The sequence below is a fragment of the Camelus ferus genome, chromosome 26, assembly GCF_009834535.1.
Source record: "Camelus ferus isolate YT-003-E chromosome 26, BCGSAC_Cfer_1.0, whole genome shotgun sequence".
Classification (NCBI taxonomy): Eukaryota; Metazoa; Chordata; class Mammalia; order Artiodactyla; family Camelidae; genus Camelus; species Camelus ferus.
Window position 1 is genome coordinate 13,191,523 of NC_045721.1, and position 19,866 is coordinate 13,211,388.

The 19,866-nt window shown below is 37.7% G+C and overlaps 1 protein-coding gene and 1 pseudogene across 2 annotated transcripts in view; one reads left to right on the top strand and one right to left on the bottom strand.

Annotated features, from left to right (window-relative positions):
• The window catches only part of TUSC3 (tumor suppressor candidate 3), a 140,003-nt gene that overhangs the window by 21,026 nt on the left and 99,111 nt on the right, over positions 1-19,866 (top strand). For both annotated transcript variants that reach the window (XM_032468679.1, XM_032468680.1), the window contains exon 2: positions 18,620-18,789. In XM_032468679.1, the coding sequence (XP_032324570.1) occupies positions 18,620-18,789 (170 nt within the window). The remainder of the gene's footprint in view (positions 1-18,619; positions 18,790-19,866) is intronic.
• On the bottom strand, positions 13,815-18,249 carry LOC106731070 (annotated as a pseudogene).

Consider the following 19,866-nt stretch of genomic DNA (forward strand, 5'->3'; position numbering starts at 1 on the left):
TTGTTTTAGTCACTTATTCCTTACCTTCATTTATAAAGTTTTTCTTGGTACCTGCTGGAAAATGTATGGGCAATTTATTTACATGTAAAATATATACTCCTTAAATTTAGAATAATTGAGGTGAGAATCGGAGGAAAAGTCACCATATGAATTTGAGATAACAAGCTACAGCATAATGGTAATGAAACAACATTATACATACACATAAAGATGAGTTTACCTGTCCCAGAATATCTCTGTAATTATCCTGACATCTGGACCAGGGCAGAGGCAATAGCTTATGGGCAGAAGGAGCTGGGTATTCAGAAGTAGGGTAATCATGTCATTTATTGTCCAAACCAGGAAACTTGGGAGTGAAAAAAACTGGAATTAATAATTTTGGTGAGATAACAGTAAACTGAGACTGCCCCTGGGTTGGCTAGGACATATGGTCACCTTAGTTAGAAGGAGGACAGAAGGATTTTAAAATGGATACACAGTTAGTGTTTAGTGTGTTTTGTTGACTGATTGGAATGATTTTTTTTTAAAATAGGAATCCTGATCAAAAATTTCTGTTTCTTTCTCTCTATATTTAAACACTGTGTTACACTCTTGTGTGGGATTACACTCTTGTGTGGAATTCCTTATCTGTCCTGTGCTGCACAAGGGTTTTCTGTGTTGCTTTAGTTGCTTTTGTGCTGCTTGCTTCTCTTAATTTTTAAACTCAGATTTTAAAATTTTACTATTTCTGTCTTTACTTACTTAAGAAGCACCTCATTTTCAAGAAAGATAGTGGTTTATTTGCATCCATGTATTTATAAATAATGAACTTCGGATTATATATGAATGCTGGTGGAAAAATTTTCTCAAAAAAGCCCATAGGTATAAAAAGGTATCCACATTATCGTTACTCATTTATTTTTTATAGTTTGTCAATAACATTGTAAATTCTTGGTAACTTTCTCAGAATGGTGAAACCCTGATATTGCACATTATGTATCCTCCCTGTCATTTATTTCATTTACTTCACAAAACATGGTAGCATGTTTTATTCTACCATGCATTTAAGCACCAGAATTTTATTTCATAGATGAAGTTCAAAGAGTTGAAGTTATTTGCCCCAAATCATGCAGCTAGCACTTGTGCTAATATTCAGATGCAAAATCCACTTCCAAGCTGTGCCTCTTAATTAACTGTTACTCTGTCTGTACGTCTTGTACTGAAGCAGAAGAATGAATACACACCTCTGGGAACCTGGAGGTGCGGCAGGAAGCCACCTGACTGTTCACATTGTTTTTGTGATCTTATGTTTTATACTGTATAGACATTCAGCAAACTTTGCCTTCTATTCTGTTGTTGATTAGTTTTTTTCTAATTTTAAAAATCTCTTACTGTTTTTGTCCTCTCAGTTGTTGAATATAGCTGTTGCTTCAGGATGGTGTATCATTTCTTGACATACTACCAAGTCACCCCAGGGGTGCCCAGGATTATTCTGTTTGAGAAACAAGAGAGTCAGAATTATACTGCCTTCCAACAGAAGCCACATCCAAAGTTATTACAGCTTCAGCCATGCAGGGCTCCCACCTGCTTTTTTTTTTTTTTTTTTCTATGCAGGGGTCTCACTTTTCTGTTTCTCTGCATGTCTTTTTGTTGAAAGCTAGATATTTTAGATAAGATATTTTAGTAATTCTGGATTCTGAATACCCTTACCACCAGCTTATGTCCTTTTAGTGTTTTTTTTTTTACTTATTTGTTTAATGACTTGCCTGGATTAATTCTGTGGAGTCTATTTCCCCTGCCAGGTTCAACCTCTGCTTTTAATGATTAGTTTTTTTCCCTCCTTATTTTTATTTTTAAGTCTGGCTGCCAGTGACTGGTTAGAGGTTGTGATTAAGAGCTCAGACCCAGTATGTCTTCCATCCTTTGCCAGTGGGTCTGTGTGTGGTTTGAGGAATGTTTTCAAAGTTAAAGGAGTTTTCATGTCTTCCCTGTGTTTAGCCGGGGATTAGCAGCTGGCAAGTTCTTTCTCTAGTAATTCACGTACAGGCAGACCTTGTTTTATTGTGCTTCCCAGATACCATGTTTTTTACAAAATAGAGGTTTGTGGCAGAGTGCGTCAAGCAAGTCTACCAGCTCCATTTTTCCAACAGCATTTGCTTGCTTTGTGTCTGTAATTTTGGTAATTCTTGCAATATTTCAAGTCCTCTGCTAGCCAAAAAGATTGTGACTTGCTGAAGGCTCAGATAATGGCTAGGACTTCGAGCAATGAAGTATTGTTTAATGAAGGCATGCACACTGCTATTTTAGGCTTAATGCCATTGCACACTTACTAGACTACAGTGCAGTGTAAACATAACTTTAATATGCACTGGGAAACCAGTTGTGATATTCACTGTATTGCGATGGTCTGGAATTGAACAGCATTTCTGACATGTGCCCGTGGACGTGCTGCTTTCCAGGCCGGTAGAGGTGAGTATAATCTTAGCAGGGCTTTTTTTGGTGGGGGAGGAGGACTGCCTCTTCCCTTGAATCCCTCTATTAAATCTATGACCAGTGTATTGTTTTTCTTGCTGCTGCTAATACCTCATTTTCCCTCGAATTGCTTGCCAATATCATCTCTGTCCCACATAACACCTCAGGCTGTGCCATGGAGCTGCCACTTCTCATGTCCTGCTTCTCTTGCCGACGGAGCCTTGGTTGTGCTGTCCTGGAGCTGGGTATGTGGGCAGTGGTGGCCCGTGTCTCCCTGAGTGACAGCCCTGCCCGGCGGGTAGGGGTGGGAAGGGAATGGTGGTCCCTGGTCTTCTCAGTTTCCCTCCTGGTGCGGAACCTTCTTCACCTGATGCCCTGTGAGCGGGGGCAGGGCCAGGAAAGGGGATCTCTTCCTCTTCCTTCTCGACTCATCTGCCCGGAATGACACTTCAGCATGGAGCTGGGTGGCAGTGGGAGCAGTCTCTAGTCAAATGCCACCAACTCCTGCTGTTATTACCAAGATTCAGTAGATGATCTTGAATAAATGCTTTTCAGTTTTTGATATGCCCTTAGATCAATTTCCAAAGACTTTTAAATGATTGCTTTTGATGATTTTAACCATCGCCTTCTATTTTGCTGAGGAAGAGAATCTGCCAAGCTCTCCTCACAGCCATTCTGGAAATCCTGACTCTTTGAAAGCATTAGAGATACTTAATGCATCTGACAGATGATGAGATTAATACATGGGAGGCTGAGTGACTTATAATAGTGCCATAAGCTACTTGGTGATGAATCTGACCTTTTCCCCCCCCTTGATTTTAGGTTCTGCTCATTCCATAATTCCAGTGGCTTTCAAGCTATTATTAACATAATATCAAAATTCACTTTTAGATGCCATGGGGTATACTGAAACCAAACTAGCTAGGGTATGGTTTATATAGCTGTGGAATCTTTCTTTCCATCGAATACAGTGTTGAGCTGAGAGTCTAGATTGATGCGCCCTCTTCTCTCCCTGTTCCATGTGTATCTGGAGCTCCAAGGTGAATCTGCTTCCAGATAAGGGAGATCAGTTCTTTTGTTAAAAATATATATACATGACAGTTGTGCTGCCCCACTAAAATGGCCCAGCGAAAACTGGTAGTGCCTGTTCAAGTTATTTTATTAATAAGTGGCATAACAATATTAAAAAAATAAAAATAGGAAAAGTAACAGCCATAATCTGTATCCTCTTATAATTGCTCTTTTTTTTTTTACATATTATTTCTTGAATTTAAGGCATACAGTTGATATGCTGATGTTAAGATTTTTACCTGCTCTTGAAATTAAATGTAATAATATTTGAAAGGCAATCAAGATTATTCTACTTTCTCAGGGTTGATTTGACTGGTTTTCTGTGGCTCCATATGAATAGTAGAGTTGTTTTTTATATTTCCGTCAAAAAATGCTGTTGGGGTGTTGCTAGAGACTGCAGTGAATCCGTAAGTCACTTTGAGTGGCATGAACATGGTAACAATATTGTCTTCCAGTCCATGAATGTTGAGATATCTTTCCTTTTGTTTGTGTCTTTTAAAAATTTCTTCCTTCAGTGTTTTGTAGTTTTCATTACAAAAGTCTTTCACCTCCTGAGATAAGTTTATGTGTTAATATAATATTCTTTCTGGTATGATTGTAAATGAGATTGTTTTCCCGTTTGCCTCTTGAGATGGTTGGTTGTTAGTGTGCAGAATTGCGTATTGTTGATGTGAATGCAAAGTGGTGCAGCCACTGTGGAAAGCAGTATGGAGGTTTCTCAAAACATTAAAAATATAATTGCCTTATGATCCACATGTCCCACTTTTAGATGTTTATCCAACACAAGTGACATCATAATCTCAAAGAGATACCTACACTCCCATGTTCATTGCAGCACTATTCCCTGCAGCCAGGGCGTCCAGCCAGCCTAAGTGTGTGTGGTAGATACATTCAGCCTAAAAAAAAAACAGGAGTATGTGACAACAGGGATGAACCTTGAGGACATCATGCTAAGCGAAGTTCTAGTCACTGAGAGACCAGTACCTAGAGGTATCTAGAATCAGAGTGACGTGGAGTTGTCTGGCACTGGAGGGAGAGGGAAAACGGGGGGCTACTGATCGGGGGGCATAAAGCTGCCGTTAAGCAAGGGGAGTAAGTGCTAGAGGTCAGCTGTATGCAGCATCGTTCTTGTGGTCAGCAGTACTGTCCTGTACACTCAGAATTTTGTAAACAGGGCAGATCTCATGTTCATTGTTCTTACTGTAAGAAAATAAAATTTTAAAAAAATTACTCAACTCAAAATTACTCCAAAAAGACTATTCCAAACACCAACTGCAAACAACTATGAATGATACAAAGCCTGACAACGAAACTGCGTTAAGGTACATCCTGGGCTGTGCTTCCTCACATCCTTAAAATGTGGTTTATGCCTTCCTAGCCAGGACTCATTGTCATGTCAGTGGACCAGGTTCACAGCAGTGAACATTTCTGATAGGAGGAGAGTCACCGCTGATGTGGTTTCCCTTTTCCTGTGACCTGCCCGACATTTCATTCCATCCTGGGAAGTCGAAGAGCAAAATTTTTTTTTCTGAAGATGCTTTAGAATTTCTCTGTAACATCTCTCTGTCTCTTTTTAAAAATGTTGGCATTTATTTATTTATTTATTTAAAGTATAGTTGATTTACAATGTGTTAATTTCAGGTGTACAGCAAAGTGATGCAGTTTTATATATATATTTGTACTTCAGATTCTTTTCCTGATTTGAACTGGGCACAGAGGCTTTGGAATGCACTGTAATATCTATGTATAAGATAAACATTTACTCCTGGATGATTATATATATAGTGTCAATACTGCAGAGATGTCACACTACTGTGTCTTCATTGGCATTGTTTCTAAACAGAAGTCTGCTGTCACCCTTTTATCTTTGTGCCTCTATCTAATGTACCTTTCTCTTTCTCTGGCTATTTTTAAGATTTTCTATTACTGGTTTTGAGAAATTTCTGCTGTGCTTTGGTATAATTTTCTTTGTTTCCTTGCTGAGGATTTGTTGTGCTTCTTAGATCTGCACACGTGAGCTTGCACTTCTTAGAGTGCATAATTTCATCAAATATTGGGAAATTTTAGCCATTTGTTTCTTCAAAAAATTTTTTATCCTTCTGTCTCTTTGAAGACTGTAATTACACAGTTATTGGGTCATTCAAAGTCGTCCCACGGCTCATTGATTTTCTGCGCAGTATTTAATTGTCATTTTCTTTTCTCTCTGTTTCATTTCAGACAGCTTTTATTGTTTCATCTTCAAGTTCAGTAATCTTTTCTTCTGCATGTCTAATCTGCCATTAATCCCACCCGTCATTTTTTCATCTCAGATATTGTAGTTTTCATCTCTAGAAGTTCAATTTGGGTCTTTTTTATGTCATTCATGTCTAATATTTTGAACACACTGGATATAGCACAATGTGCTTTTGTGCTGATTTTGACATCTGTGTCAGTTCTGGGTTCATTTCTGCTGATTTCCCTCCTTATAGAATGTACTTTCCTGCTTTTTTGCATGCCTAGTAATATTTGACTGGCCTAGACATTTGGAGTTTTCCTATTGGATGCTGGTTATTTTTGTATTTCTCAGTATCATTGAACTTTGGTCCGGGATGCAAGCATTTTTGATCCTTCTGGGTCTTGATTATGAGGTTTATTAGACATTGCATGGAACAGCATTCAGTTTAGGGACAGTGATTCCCCACCACTAAGGCAAGGCCCTCTGAGTCGTCCACCCAGTGCCTTGTGAATTTGGAGTCTTTCATTCTGGCTGGTGGAAACAGGAACTATTCTGAGCTCTGAGTGCTGCGCACTGTTCTCACCATCCCTTCAGATGGATCTTGTGCAGCCTCAGGTAATTTCCTCACGTGCAAGTTTTGATCAGCACTCAGCTGAGTACTTCAGGGGAACCATCTGTAGATCTCCAGGTTTCTCTCTTTGCAACTCTTTAGTACTCCATCCCACGATTCTAGCTGCCTTGCTCACCTGGACTTTTAGCTCCTTCTTAACTCGGGGAGTCAGCCGAGCTCCATCTGTATTCCTCCTCTCTGCCCTCAGCCCGGACGCTCTTTCCCAGCAGGACGGTGGAGTGGTCATTGGGCTTAGCTTGTTTGCTTCCTGTCTCTTAGGCATCGCTGTATTTCTTTAAAACTATGGTTTCATGTATGTGTCTGCCTTTGTTTCAGGCAGGTGGGTAAATACACTGTCTGTTAGCTTATGTTGGCAGAGATGGAAGGATTATATTTGTTGCCGCTTTTTGAAAAGCACCCTGAGATTGAAAAGAGAAAATTTTAAAGGAGCTAGTCATTTTCAAGTCTAGTGCAATACAATGTTAAAACATTTTAGCTTTATAATTCTTTAAAGTTATCTGAAAAATAAGTGAAGGTCTTTTCTAGCGTGTGTATGGAAATCACAGTAGACAAACACAAATCCTTTAACTTTACAAGTTGTACTTTTCCTGTCTTTGCTGTAACAGTTAAAATGAAAATCTTAGTAAGTTCAGGGTATATAGGGAGTTAATGACTTTAGTGAATGACTGTAATTTGACCAGTTGAATATTAAAGGTTTCAAGGGTTTATCTTTTTCTCCAGGTCTTTAGAGTTCAGGTTCTGTGTCCCATAGCTCCAGGATGATAGCCACTGTTCCCTAGACTTCGTCTGACAGTTTTCTAATCTCCCATCTAACGTAATACAACGTTTATTTTCTGAGAATGAGTTTACAAAGGCATTTAAGTGTTAGGAGAATACTGACATTTGCAATGAAAGTAAAAGAAAATAATATTGCTGTAGTAATAGTAATGGAGAAAAATATTGAATGATTGAATTGGAGGAAAAATCAGAAATTCTTGTATTGCAGGATAGGCACATTTGATTAGGATTTAGGTGGGCTTAGAGCACCTAAAGAGAATGTTAATTAACTTTAAGGAGTATTAGAAATGGGTAATGAACCTTTATTTTGGGTGTAAGTTTCTTTTTCTTAATTAAGTTTTTATCGTTCTTCTTACTCTTAAGTTTGTTAGACATACAGACGTTATTTTATTTTTGTTTTGCCTTAATGGGTTACAGATTAAAGTGAATTGAACAGCCATTGCGAGAGAGGGGTAAACGTGAGTATTTGAGGAGGTGACTCAGCGGTGGTCATGAGATACGAGGTGTGGGATATTGTTTCGCTACTTAAGGACTGAAATCGCTCTCCTGAACCCTCTCAGTGCGTAGTTTCAGCCACCTGATGTATGTGTAGGTGCTGAACTCTCTGTTAGCGTTGTCGATCTTGCTAGTGAAGGAACCGTGTCCCTGTTAGATGGGATAAATGGAATATCTGTGTGAAACTGCTTCAAAACAATAGAAATGGCTAATCTGAATTATCTAATAATTACTCATATTGAGAGTTTGTGTGCAAGTACTGTGTTGAATACCTTATGTGTTTAGTGGAAATATCTTTGTTTCCCATTTCAGCAGGAAAAACAGGTTCACTGAAATCAAGAGAAGTAATTAAAACTACAATTAAAACACTGCAGAATTAAAAATTATGGGTTAATTTTGTAAAATGTTATCAGTGAATGTGTTCTCATGGTATCCAATGATTGCAGATGTTAAGTGGGTTCATTAACTGAAATAATTCTTATGAGGATAAGGTCTTAGTCCATTTCAGAGGACTGTTATTTTAATAAGCATTATTTGTGTTTATTCATTAATTATAGTGGCTGTCTGCTTTATATTTGTAAATGTATAAAATGTGTTACCCCCCCCCAAAAAAACCCCCACCAATCACGAATGTTTCCCCAAACTATTCTGTGACCTGTGCACACTCACAGTAGGCATGGAAGGTCTAAGTGCTTTAAGTGAGAGGTGTGTAGATGGAATGCATCTGGGGAGAAATGTTAGCTCTGAAGCGAGAGGGACCATAGTGGTGATGCCCCCACCTAGTGGTGGAGCCTGGTAACGCAGCACTTTAGAATGAGTCTGAGGTCCCATTCTGTGGAGAATTTTTAGTTTTTTTAAAAAAATTAAGCCACAGGCCACATAACTCATCAGAGCTAAAACTTGGGTTGCTTCTGTAACAGTTTAGACTTAAACTTAACGCTTTCTGTTTAAATTTATTATTACCCACTTACAGACTCTGTGGTTCTGTGGCAGTAGGGGGCATCGCTTTAATGTTAGCTTCAAGCTAAACTGAGGACACTTGAGGAAGGAAGTAGAGAGATGTATTTTGAAGACAGTGGTGATGGTTCTAATGTAGTGAAGGTAGCCAAGAGATTACTTGAACTTCTTAAGGAATGTGGATTTTGAGACTTTGGGAATGGTTTTTCTAGATTTAGGATGAAAACATATGCTAAATGTTTTTATATTTCTGGTATCAGTCATTAAACTATGAATTTCTATTAGAAGTCATTTGTGTTTTTTTTCCATTGTGATACACATTACACTAACTGAAAAATTTGACTTTAATACACGTGTGAACGTAATGTTGGAATTCTTCCTGTTTATTACATTGATGTATGCTTTGGGTAGGTTTTTCTCTCCAAAAAGTTGTTTTTTTCTGCATACACTATGACTACCTGTAACTTTATAGGAACTGTTATACCTATACTGCATTTTGTTGCTTGCTTTGTACCAGTTTTTATGAATATTTGCTTTGTTTGCATGTTCTGTATATGAATTTATTCAGATAATGTGGCTGTTTTTATTGTGGTTTGTTTTTTAGTTTTCATAACTGAAATGCAGTGTAAGTATTTACTTTTACTTTACAATTTGTATTATATGAGACTTCATTTACTAGTAAATTTATTGTTTTATTGCTTGCTATTTATGCTGAACTACTTATTTTCTATGGAGTCTGTATAGAATATATGATAAAATTTGATTTCTCTGTAAAAAACCTCCATTAAATGAACTTTAATTCAGGTAAGATAAAAAATATTTAAAAGGTTTTATTCCCCCACAATTTGTCAAGTGGATTGTATTTTTCACATCTTCACATTTTATACTCACTTGTTAAAAGTGCTGAGCTCATTTAGAGGCAGTTTCTGGCAGTGGAACGAGGAGGTGATAGCATGTGTGTGATACCGTGATACCCAGCAGGGTTTGCAGTCAGACAGCGCAGGTAGCCCTCTGTGATCATGTGCAAATTGCCTCATCTTTGCAACAGTACACACAGGCACACACACGATATCTGTTAGTATGGTGCCCACAGTATCGCATGCATTCAGCCTACGTTAGCTGTTTCTTTGACACAAAGAAAAACGGCAATGAAAGTGATCCATAGAAAACTGAAATGAGATGATTACCTCATACCATAAATAAAAATAACAAAAATAAAAACCTAAGTGTAAGTAAAACTTTAAATAAAACTTTAATGCTTTTGGAATAGGATAATATTTTATGATGCCAGAATAGAGGTCTTTTTAAATAAGATACAAAGAAGTGCAGATTGTAAAGGAACAGATTGAATCTGACCACATTAGAAAACAAAGGTATCTGACAAAAGACACCGCAGATAAAATTACATGTAAGTCCTAGATGACAGGAGATAGCTGCCACTCATGCAAATGTTTGATATTAACTAGGAATACATTACTCATTAATTACTCGTAAGGAGCTACTATAAATTGATAAGAAAAGAAAACTCAAATTGAAAAATAGGTAAATGACCTGAACAGGCAGTTCTTAGAGGAAACCTGAATAGTAACATATTAAAATGCCTAAAATAGCACTGATCACCAGGGATATGAAAATTAAAGGAAGATTGAAATGCTGTTTGTTACCCATCAGCTTGGAAAAAAATTTGGGAAGTCTGACAGTTCTGTTGTTGGTAAGGATGTGGGAAAACAGGAACTCATACATTGCTGGTGGGAGTCTACTTTGGTAAAACTAGTTTCGATAAGCGATTTGGCAGAATCTTACAATTGATTTACTCACTTCTTTAGGTGTTGTGGACAAGTTTGACAGTCTGGTGAAGCCTATGCACATCTTTGCAGAATCATTTTTAAATGAATAAAATAGGTAGAAATACAAAAGATAATAACCTTCCTGAAATATTTTTATCCACATACAAGTGTGATGCAGTAATGTTTGTTTCTTTATGAAATCACTTTAGAGCAAGAATCTAATGACAGGTCTGATAACTGTTGTGAGTTCAGAGTAGTGAGGGATGTGAGTATAGAGTATCGGCAACAAACACAATGGAAGCGGAAAACAGCCCTGATTTTTACTGCTTACAGTGTCACAAATTCTGTTAATTCTACTGTTTGTTGTCGCCATTTATAACTGAAATGTTAAATTTTAGTTAGAGATTTGTGAAAATGAAGACTTTTTTTTTCTCCTTTCCAACTTCATGGTCTCCCTGAATTCTAATCGTGGAAGCTATGGAGTCTCGGTTTAGGAACTCTTGTACATCAAGTCTCTAAACCATGAACAGTGCCCATTATTATAGCATTGTTCGTAAGAATTATAAAAAATGAGAAAAACTGCCTGAGCATTGTTAAGAGAAACAGAAAGATTCCATGTGATCTATTAATATGGTGGATGCTCTACAGCAACGGAAATAAATGAATTATACCTCTGTGTGTCAACATGCATAGGTTTCTAAAGCACAGCTTTGACTTTAAACGTTTCTGTGTGAAATTGGAAGAGAACATTAAAAAACACCCCAAAATCATCTTGCATATTGCTGATGATTTTATGTACCTGTTTGTGTGTCTATATAGAAGTCTTTAAAAGAAATGACACTTTGTGGAGAGAGGAGAATAAAATGGGTAGGAGTTCAGATGGAACCTGCAATATTTTAAGTATGTTAAAAAAAAAATCTCAGACAAACCTTCCTCAGTGATAATTGTCATTTATAGAGAGTGGGTAATAGGTGTTTGCTTTGTTATTCTTTGTACTTTTTGAATTAAAACAGTTCTCAAAATTTTAAAAATAATGATTATGTTAAAAATATTATAGTGATTGTAAATATTGCGATTAAAAAGAAGTGGTGCAGAGATAGGCTAGTTGAAGGGGTTAAGTTTTGTCATTTGGTTCAGGTACACGTGGGTTGCTCATTTACATTATTATACAGTTGATGTTTTGTGACTGATACAAGCATTTGTTTGCTTTTTGCTTTTCTGATGAGATTGTGAAAGTAAGCCTTTCAGTAGCAGTTGATGTTTACGGTAGCAGAATGGAAACTCAATTAGTGTGGTTAGGACTCTGTTGCTCTGCAGTAACTTAGTAGCCCTGAATCTGTCCATTTCTGGCATGTTTATCAGCACAGAAGCGCAGAATTTTATCTTACTAGACCCAGGAAAATGGTTTTATTTGCTGAGCTGATACCGGCTTCTTGTATCTCTTCTCTCACTAAATCAGATTGAAATATCTGGGGCTGCTTCCTTCAGTTTCTTAGTGAAGAGACACATTAACATCCTGGTCATTGAAGAAGAACTTTCGATACGTACTCCAGGTTATTTTCACTGAAATGAAAAGGTGTCCGTCAATAAAGATGAATGTAGTGGTAACCGTGCAAGTTAGAAAACAATGAAATGTCTTCATTTTCCCCAATACCAGCCTGACCAAAAAGGAGGGATTAGGTTGGAGTGAAGTGAACGTAGCTTCCAAGAGGGTGGAAGCCTGGGATTGTCTGTTCTTCCCTCGTGGCCTCTCTGGTGGGCGTGCACAGTGGCCACATTGTGGTTTTAGTGCACATTAACTTGATGAATAGTCGTTTTGAGCACCTTATGTTCACAGATGTCTTCTCTTGTGAAGCTCCTGTTGAAATCTTTTTGTGCTTTTTAAAGAATCAGTCTGCCGCCTTCTTACTGAAATGTAAGGAGTTCTTCATACAAGGCCTTCGTTGTGTTGTTGCCGTTCTCTTCTCTGTCTGTGACTCTGTGACTTTGCCTTTTCACTCTTCTTGGTGTCTTTCAGAAGTTAATACTCAGTTTATCAGTTTTTTCCTTTAGCGTTAACATCTTTTTTCCTTTTCTTTTCCTTTTTTTTTTTTTAAAGAAATCTTTGTATATCCTAAGACCATGAAGCTATTAACTCATATTTACTTGTAAAGATTGTATTGTTTTGCTGTTCATGTTTAGGTCCTAAATCCTATCTGGAATGAATCTGTGTATAGTGTGAGATATGGGTCTAGATTGAAACTCCTATTTGAATACTCTGCAAATATTACACATTTCCCTTTCTCTGAGTGATGCTTATATAATTGTCCTGGTTTAGGATTCTAATGAACTTCATTTTAGGGTATAACGAGGTTACAGGAAGCTGCTTCATTAGATTCACATGAGTGTTGGGAGCAGCGAATGTGGGAGTAGTTGTCAAGTGATATGCCAGTTGCCTCTGATGTTAGCTCTGCTGCAATCCTCGTTTTAGGTCCTGCTCTTGCCTTGGTTTGGATAATGGGAAAAGTTGTAATCTATGAAAATGTTAACTAGAATCAGAATTTATATTGAATGGCTTTAAAATTTTCTCTTAAATATGTTCATTGTCATTTTATACTTTGAGAGGCTAATTTTGCTATATCTTTGTATGACCAGTTTGTAAAACTCATCCATGAATGCAGTATTTTCTAATGAAACAATAATGTTTAACATTAAATGTAAAAATTTAAATAATTTAATAATGAAACATTTTGATAATGGTTCTGTTTAGTCATAACATTTTTCAGTCATTGAAGGCATCTCATTGCAGAGACTAAAAGTTATCTTTTCATTTACCAGACGAGGAGACAGAGGATTGGGGTGGGGTGGGAATGGGTTAAATGCTCTGTCCTAGTGATTAGGATTTGGCGACGTGGGACTAGAATCAAGACTTCTTCATTTCAGTTTTCAGGTGCTGAATCTTTACTCTTGTCTATTATGTCTGCTGTGTTACCATATTTCCCGAGACCTTGGAGATCCTCAGTTACTAAGTACCAAAATCATGTTTCCTGGGGGAACTATGCATTTTTGGTGCGTTACATTCCAACACATGTTATTTTCATTAATTTTATTTTTTATCACCTCCTGGAGGCAGTGAGTATGTGCGGACGGGTTGAGAAGTGGGTGCTGAGCGTGGAACCAGGCTGTCTCATTAGGAAGTGGGATGCCCCTTTATGCCCTACTAGCTTCCCTGCCCCATAACTTTAAAATTTTTTAAATGTTTTTATTTAGATATATTTTACATATCATAAAATTTACCCATTTCAAATGTACAATTCAGTGATTTTCAGTTCCCAAGTGGTAAAATCTTCACCATAAATCAGTTTTAGAACATTTCGTCCCTCCAGTTAAGATCCTCATACCTGTTAATCTCTGTTCCTATCCCCAGGCCACACCTGTGAATAAAGCTTCAGTGACACTCTGATAAAACAAAGAAACAAAGAACTGGGGTCAGCCAGGGTCAGTAACCATTTCAGCCCCTAATCTGGTAGAGTGTCATCCTGGACTGTGTTGAGCAGCTGGGTTAAGTAGCTGTTTATTGACTTCACCCACAGTATTAGAAGAACGAGGCATTGTGTTAGTTTAGATGAAATACAGGGCTGGCAGTCAAATCCACTCCCTTACATTCCGTACTTTTCCTTCAGTTCTTCTACGTGTCGACATAAGCTTTCATGGCATCTTCCTTGGAGCCCCTTTCAGCTCATTCCAGGCGTCCCACTGGGCCTTGCCTTTGATGTCCAGCATCCCAGGCCATTCTGTATCTGTGTGACCCACGGTCACTGGTTTGTAGTGGCTGTGGATAAACAGCCTGGTCTTCAGGTGCTTACCTTGCTCGGCAGCCTTCTCAAACTCAGCCTGAGAGATGGCAGCAGGGGTGCAGCTTACCTACTTTCTATCTCTATGCATTTGCCTTTTCTAGACATTTCATATAAATGGAATTATGCAACGTGTGGTCTTGTGTATCTGGCTTCTTGTGAGTTTATGGTGTTTTTGAGGTTGTCCATGTTGTAGCGTTTATCCGTACTTTGTTCCTTTTTATTTCCCAGTAGAATTCCATTGTATGGAGATAACGCATTTTGTCTATCCGTTCACCAGTTAATAGCCATTTAGGTTTTGATGACATTTAAATTTAAAATCGTGCTTCCACAAATTGTAAATTGTTTTGGACGTGACCTAGTAATTTGTGAATTACCAGATTCTCCTTTGCCAAGGGCATGTGGTACATAATCGTTTGTATGTGAAACAGTTTCCTTGGGTTAGAATTGCAGTTTCTAATTTCATCTCAATGGGTTTTGATAGCACAGAAGTGCAGCTCATCAGATTGATCTCTTCTGCACATTATTTCCTAACTAGAGAATCTAATACCCGACTCTCTTTAATCGTGTGTTCTAAATTCACTTTTAATAGTATTTTTGCCATTGTGTTCTTATAGTGTGGTGTTTGCATGTTGGCTTTTTTAAAATACATTTTTTTTATATTAAAACTTTTAAGCAACTGGGGCCTTCATATTAACTTGTTAACTGCATATTACCATATTACCTAGGTTTGGCACACGTGATATATGCTTGCAAAGAATTACTTTCTAGGTCTAGTCAGGGAATGAAATTGAGCGACTTTTATAATAAACTGCCTCACTGGGTCGATAAGTCTATCTTTGTTTAAATGGCCTCCAAGTTTTTTTTAAAGAGTGCATACGTGTATGTGTATAATACAAAATACGTATTTGTAATATACAAACATATATACATGTGTAACACACGTGCACCTACACACCTGTCCCTGTTACACAGGGAAAACAGCGTACGTATTAACAATAGAAAGGCCGAGTTTGAATCCCTATTTAAGTACTTATGATCTTGAGTGAATCAGGTTCTCTGAGCCTGAATTTTTTTTCTCTGTAGAATGGGATTATTGGTACAGCCCCTGACATATTATAAAATGGGACATACCTTGACTGGTACCTGACACATTGGAAGTACTCCTTAAGTATTTATTCCTTTTCTTTGACTTGTAGTAGCATCATCACCCATACCATCATATGAGGCTCCATTTTAAAAACAAACTTAATTGTTGTGATCACTGTGATGGAAGTGGTTGTCATTGTGATGATACATTGACATTAGTGAGGTGGGAAGGCAAAGGTTTTCATTTGGCTTACATAGGTTTTATTTTTTTCGTTTGTTTATTAAGGTTGTTTACGTACTTAACCCAGACTTGTATATCTTCTAATGTTTCCTTGTGTTTTGCTAGTGTGCACAGATGAGAGAATTCAGAGATGGTGTAACAGGTGCGTCAGCCTGTTGATTGCTGGCTTTAAAGGGAAAAGTGCTTAAGGCAAGAAATATGAAAACTGATCATTTTGCTTCTTATGGGTGGAGAGTAGAATAAAAGTAGATAATCTAGTGTAGGATTGGAATAGGTTTGGAGGTGAATTTCAAAAGAAATAGAATTCTGTTCTTTCTTGCCTTTTAACAGTGATTAATTCATATTTTAGAAGTTTACAAATAATACATACAGTTTAAACTAGAAATTTGCATATGACATGTATGTTCATATCTTTATATTCTAGTTTTATTGATGTGTAATTGACATACAGTACTATATAAGTTTAAGGTGGATGGCATAATGATATGACTCACATATATTATGAAACGATTATCACAGTAAGTTTAGTGACTCAGTAACCACCGTTCTACTTTCTGTTACTACAAGTTTGACTTTTTTCCCTTCTTCTTCTTTAGATTTCACACATAACTAACATCATTCAGTATTTATCTTTCTGTATCTGGTTATTTCACTTAGCATAATGTCCTCCAGGTTCATTCATGTTGTTGCAAATGGCACGATTTCCTTCTTTAAGGCCAAATAATATTCCACTTTTTTTTTTTTAATCCATTCATCTGTTGACAGACACTAAGGATGTTTCCATATCTTCTTGGCTTAGCCTTTCTTTTTTTAAAGCTTTTATGATTCGGCTTTCATTTTCCTTTATAGCGAAATTATCTCATCAAGTGGCAAAAATAATCATTGCACAATTAGTATTAAAATCAAAGCCATGTGCCTTCACTGACAGTGCTGTTTTCAAGTAATAAGTGCCATTTGAGTTTTCACTAAACATCATCATTTATCATATTAAATTCATATCTGATTCTGTGAATAGGTTTTGACATTACCTTTGTAAGTAGTTTTAAATTTGTTTTAGTTATGTGATATAGAAACATAAGAAGTTTATTGCTGTTACATTTCTACATACTGGAATAACATTATAATAAAAAATAACTAAGACACCTGGGAGAAGGGACCACAAGAGTTTCTTTTTTAAAGGGGATAGTACAGTATTAAAATTTGAGAAATAGCATTCTATAAGGTTAGTGAAGGCAGGGACTGTATTATATTTACTCTTACATTCTCAGGTTCTACTTCTGTGCCTTAACGCACAATAAATACTCAGTATTTTTTGAACTAGGGGCTGCCTGCTCATACATAAACACGTGTTTTTTAGGGACTGTGAATTTCTTTAGGGCATGCTTCAAGTATCAGCCCGAGGATTTCCCAGCCAGCCCATCAAAAGCTGTTGATCTGAGAGTTTTGCCTGATGGCCGTATTTTTCTCACCATCATGACCCTGATCACAATACTTTCAAAAATTAAAAGTAATTACTCATTTTGAGACTACATCAGTATGAAGCAACACTGAACTATAATCTTCTCTCTGAACGTACGGCACAAAAGCTTTAATCCCACCGTAGACTGACCAGTAGGTAAAACTTGAGCACATTAAAAAATTTAGGGAAATAATGTATTTTTATAGTATATGCTTTTGTTTTTCTTTTCCTTTTGAAATAATTTTAAGTGCATAGAAAAGCTGCGTATTTGCAGTGGACGTGGGGGTGTAGATATCTCTTTGAGATTCTGACTTCAGTCCTTTTGGCTACATACCCAGAGGTGGGATTGCCAGATCAGATGGTAGCTTTGCTTTTGATTTTATGAGGGACCTCCATACTGTTTTCCACAGCAGCTGCACCATTCTGCGCTCTGCCCTCCTTGCATACAAGCCCTGTCTCTATGAGAGAGAGATTCACGAGGAGCCACTCACTCTGCTGCTTGAGAAGAGGGGAAAGAAGTTACACCTCTCCCTAAGCCCTTCTTAGATGTCAAATTCAAGCCTTTCTCCCCTGACCACTAAGGCTTGCCTGCTTTTCCAAGGCCCACAAATTTCTCAGGAATACAACCCCACAGAAGTTTTGTTTTTTGTTTTTTTTTTTTTTAAATTTCTCAGACTGTTTCAGGTAAAATGAATGACCTAAAGACAAAGAGCATTCTCTGTGCAAGCTGGAGTATTACTTTCACTGTCCCCTCCACCCTGGAACAGAGTGTTACCCTGGCCCCCGGCTCCATTGGTACCATCCCGCGGTCTCTGTGCCTCCTGCCATCCCCCTGCCTGCTCCAGGTCGCCACTGTCCTGACTTTCAGCAAGTAGATTTTTTTTCCCTATTTTTGACTTAACATAAATAGAATCATGGCAGTGCTCTTTGGTGCCTAACTGTCCCCACTCAGCTTTGGTTGTCTGTGAGACTCCCCATGTTGTGTGGAGGCCCCCGTTCTGCCACTGCTAGCCGGGAGGCGGTGGAGGGCAGGGTTTTTCCTGCGGTGTTTGGCCAGAGGACAGCAGTTCTTTTTCTTTCTTACCGGCTTGCCCCTTTTTGTTCTTTGGGTTGAGAGAGCCGGCTTTTCTTGCGGCTCTGTTGGCTCTGTGTCCGTTGGTGGTCTTGGATTGCCAGCTTCTCTAGCACCCAGTCTGGGGTAGGTGGGGCAGAAGGGAACGCAGGGAACTCGCCGCCATGTCATTCTTCATTTTGGGGACCCTCGCCAGTCTTCCTCCTTCTCTCCACGTTTCAGTGGAGTTTTTCACATAATGACCAGAGTTTTTACATATTTAGTGGGGGATTAGGGAAAAGCCTATGTAGTCCATCTTCCTGGAAGTGAAAGTCTGTTTTACTTTTGATATCTGTTCTGTAAACTTTCGCAATCGTTAGGAAAAATAAATGAAATATTTTATGCATATGTGGTCAATTAACAATGAAAGTCACCAAAACAAGAACTTTTCACAGAAATTGAATTTAGGTAAAAAATAACCGTATAATTTTTTTTTTTACATGAAGTTCAAACTGAAAGACTTTAACCCTGTGTAAATTTAAATTCCTGTGCTTAATTGCAGAATCTTTTGACCGAAAAAGTAGAACAGCTGATGGAATGGAGTTCCAGGCGCTCCATCTTCCGAATGAATGGTGACAAATTCCGAAAATTTATCAAGGCGCCACCTCGAAACTACTCGATGATCGTTATGTTCACTGCTCTTCAGCCTCAGCGGCAGTGCTCTGTGTGCAGGTAATGTGTGTATTTAAGCAGCTGAAAGCTATTACTGTCTGCTTTTATATTTATTACAGCTGAGATGAAAGTGTGTCATCGAATGAAGCGTCTGTTCAGTATGGTGGTCAACTATACCTGTGTGCGTTTAAACATAGACTCAAAGTCAGTGCGTTCTAGGAAATGACTTTGATAGGCTAATTTTTTTTTTTTTATTGTATAAGATACTTACTGACCAGTCTACATGTAATTGTAAGACAGATTTGCTATCTTTATGTCCTGTATAAAGGTACATAGGTTATAGAATTTGGTTCAAATATTGCCTTGTAGGTCACTTACTTCTATCTTACGGGCAAAGACCCCTTAACATACTATATGTGAGTAGTTTAATAGAGAGGACACACTCACTTGAGGAACTCCATTTATCTTTCAATACCTCTAATGATTAGAAATTTCTTTCTGTGACACAGAAGTAAACAATTTGAAATGAATGAAATATTTTTCAGTGGGAACATACTGAAGAGAACTTTGGACAAGTATAAATATAATATCTATGGGACAATGCTCTTTTTAAAGTAAACATTTTTATTTTGAGATAATTGTAGTTTCACATGCAACTGTAAGAACTAACACAGAAGAATCCTGTATACCTTTTACTCAGTGACCCCCAGTGGTAGCTAACATCTTGCAAAGCTATGGCACAGTTTGACAAGCAGGGTGTTGGTACTGATAACAGTCAAGACACAGAACACTTACCTCACAGGAAGAATCCCTCCTGTCGCCCTTTATGGCCACTCCCACCCCGTCTCCCCACCCCCTGAATTTATTCTCCATTTCTGTCATTTAATCACTTCAAAACTGTTTTGTAAGTGGAATCATACAGTGTATGACCTTTGGAGTTTGGCTTTTTTACTTATCATAGTTCCTTCAAAATCCATCCAAGTTACTGCATTTAGCAACACTTCCTTCTTTTTATTACTCAGTAACATCCTATGGTATGGACATACAGCAGTTTGTTTAAGCATCCATCTGGTGAAAGACAGCTGAGTTGTTTCTAGTTTTGAGCTGTTACGAATATTCTTGTGCACGTGTTCATAG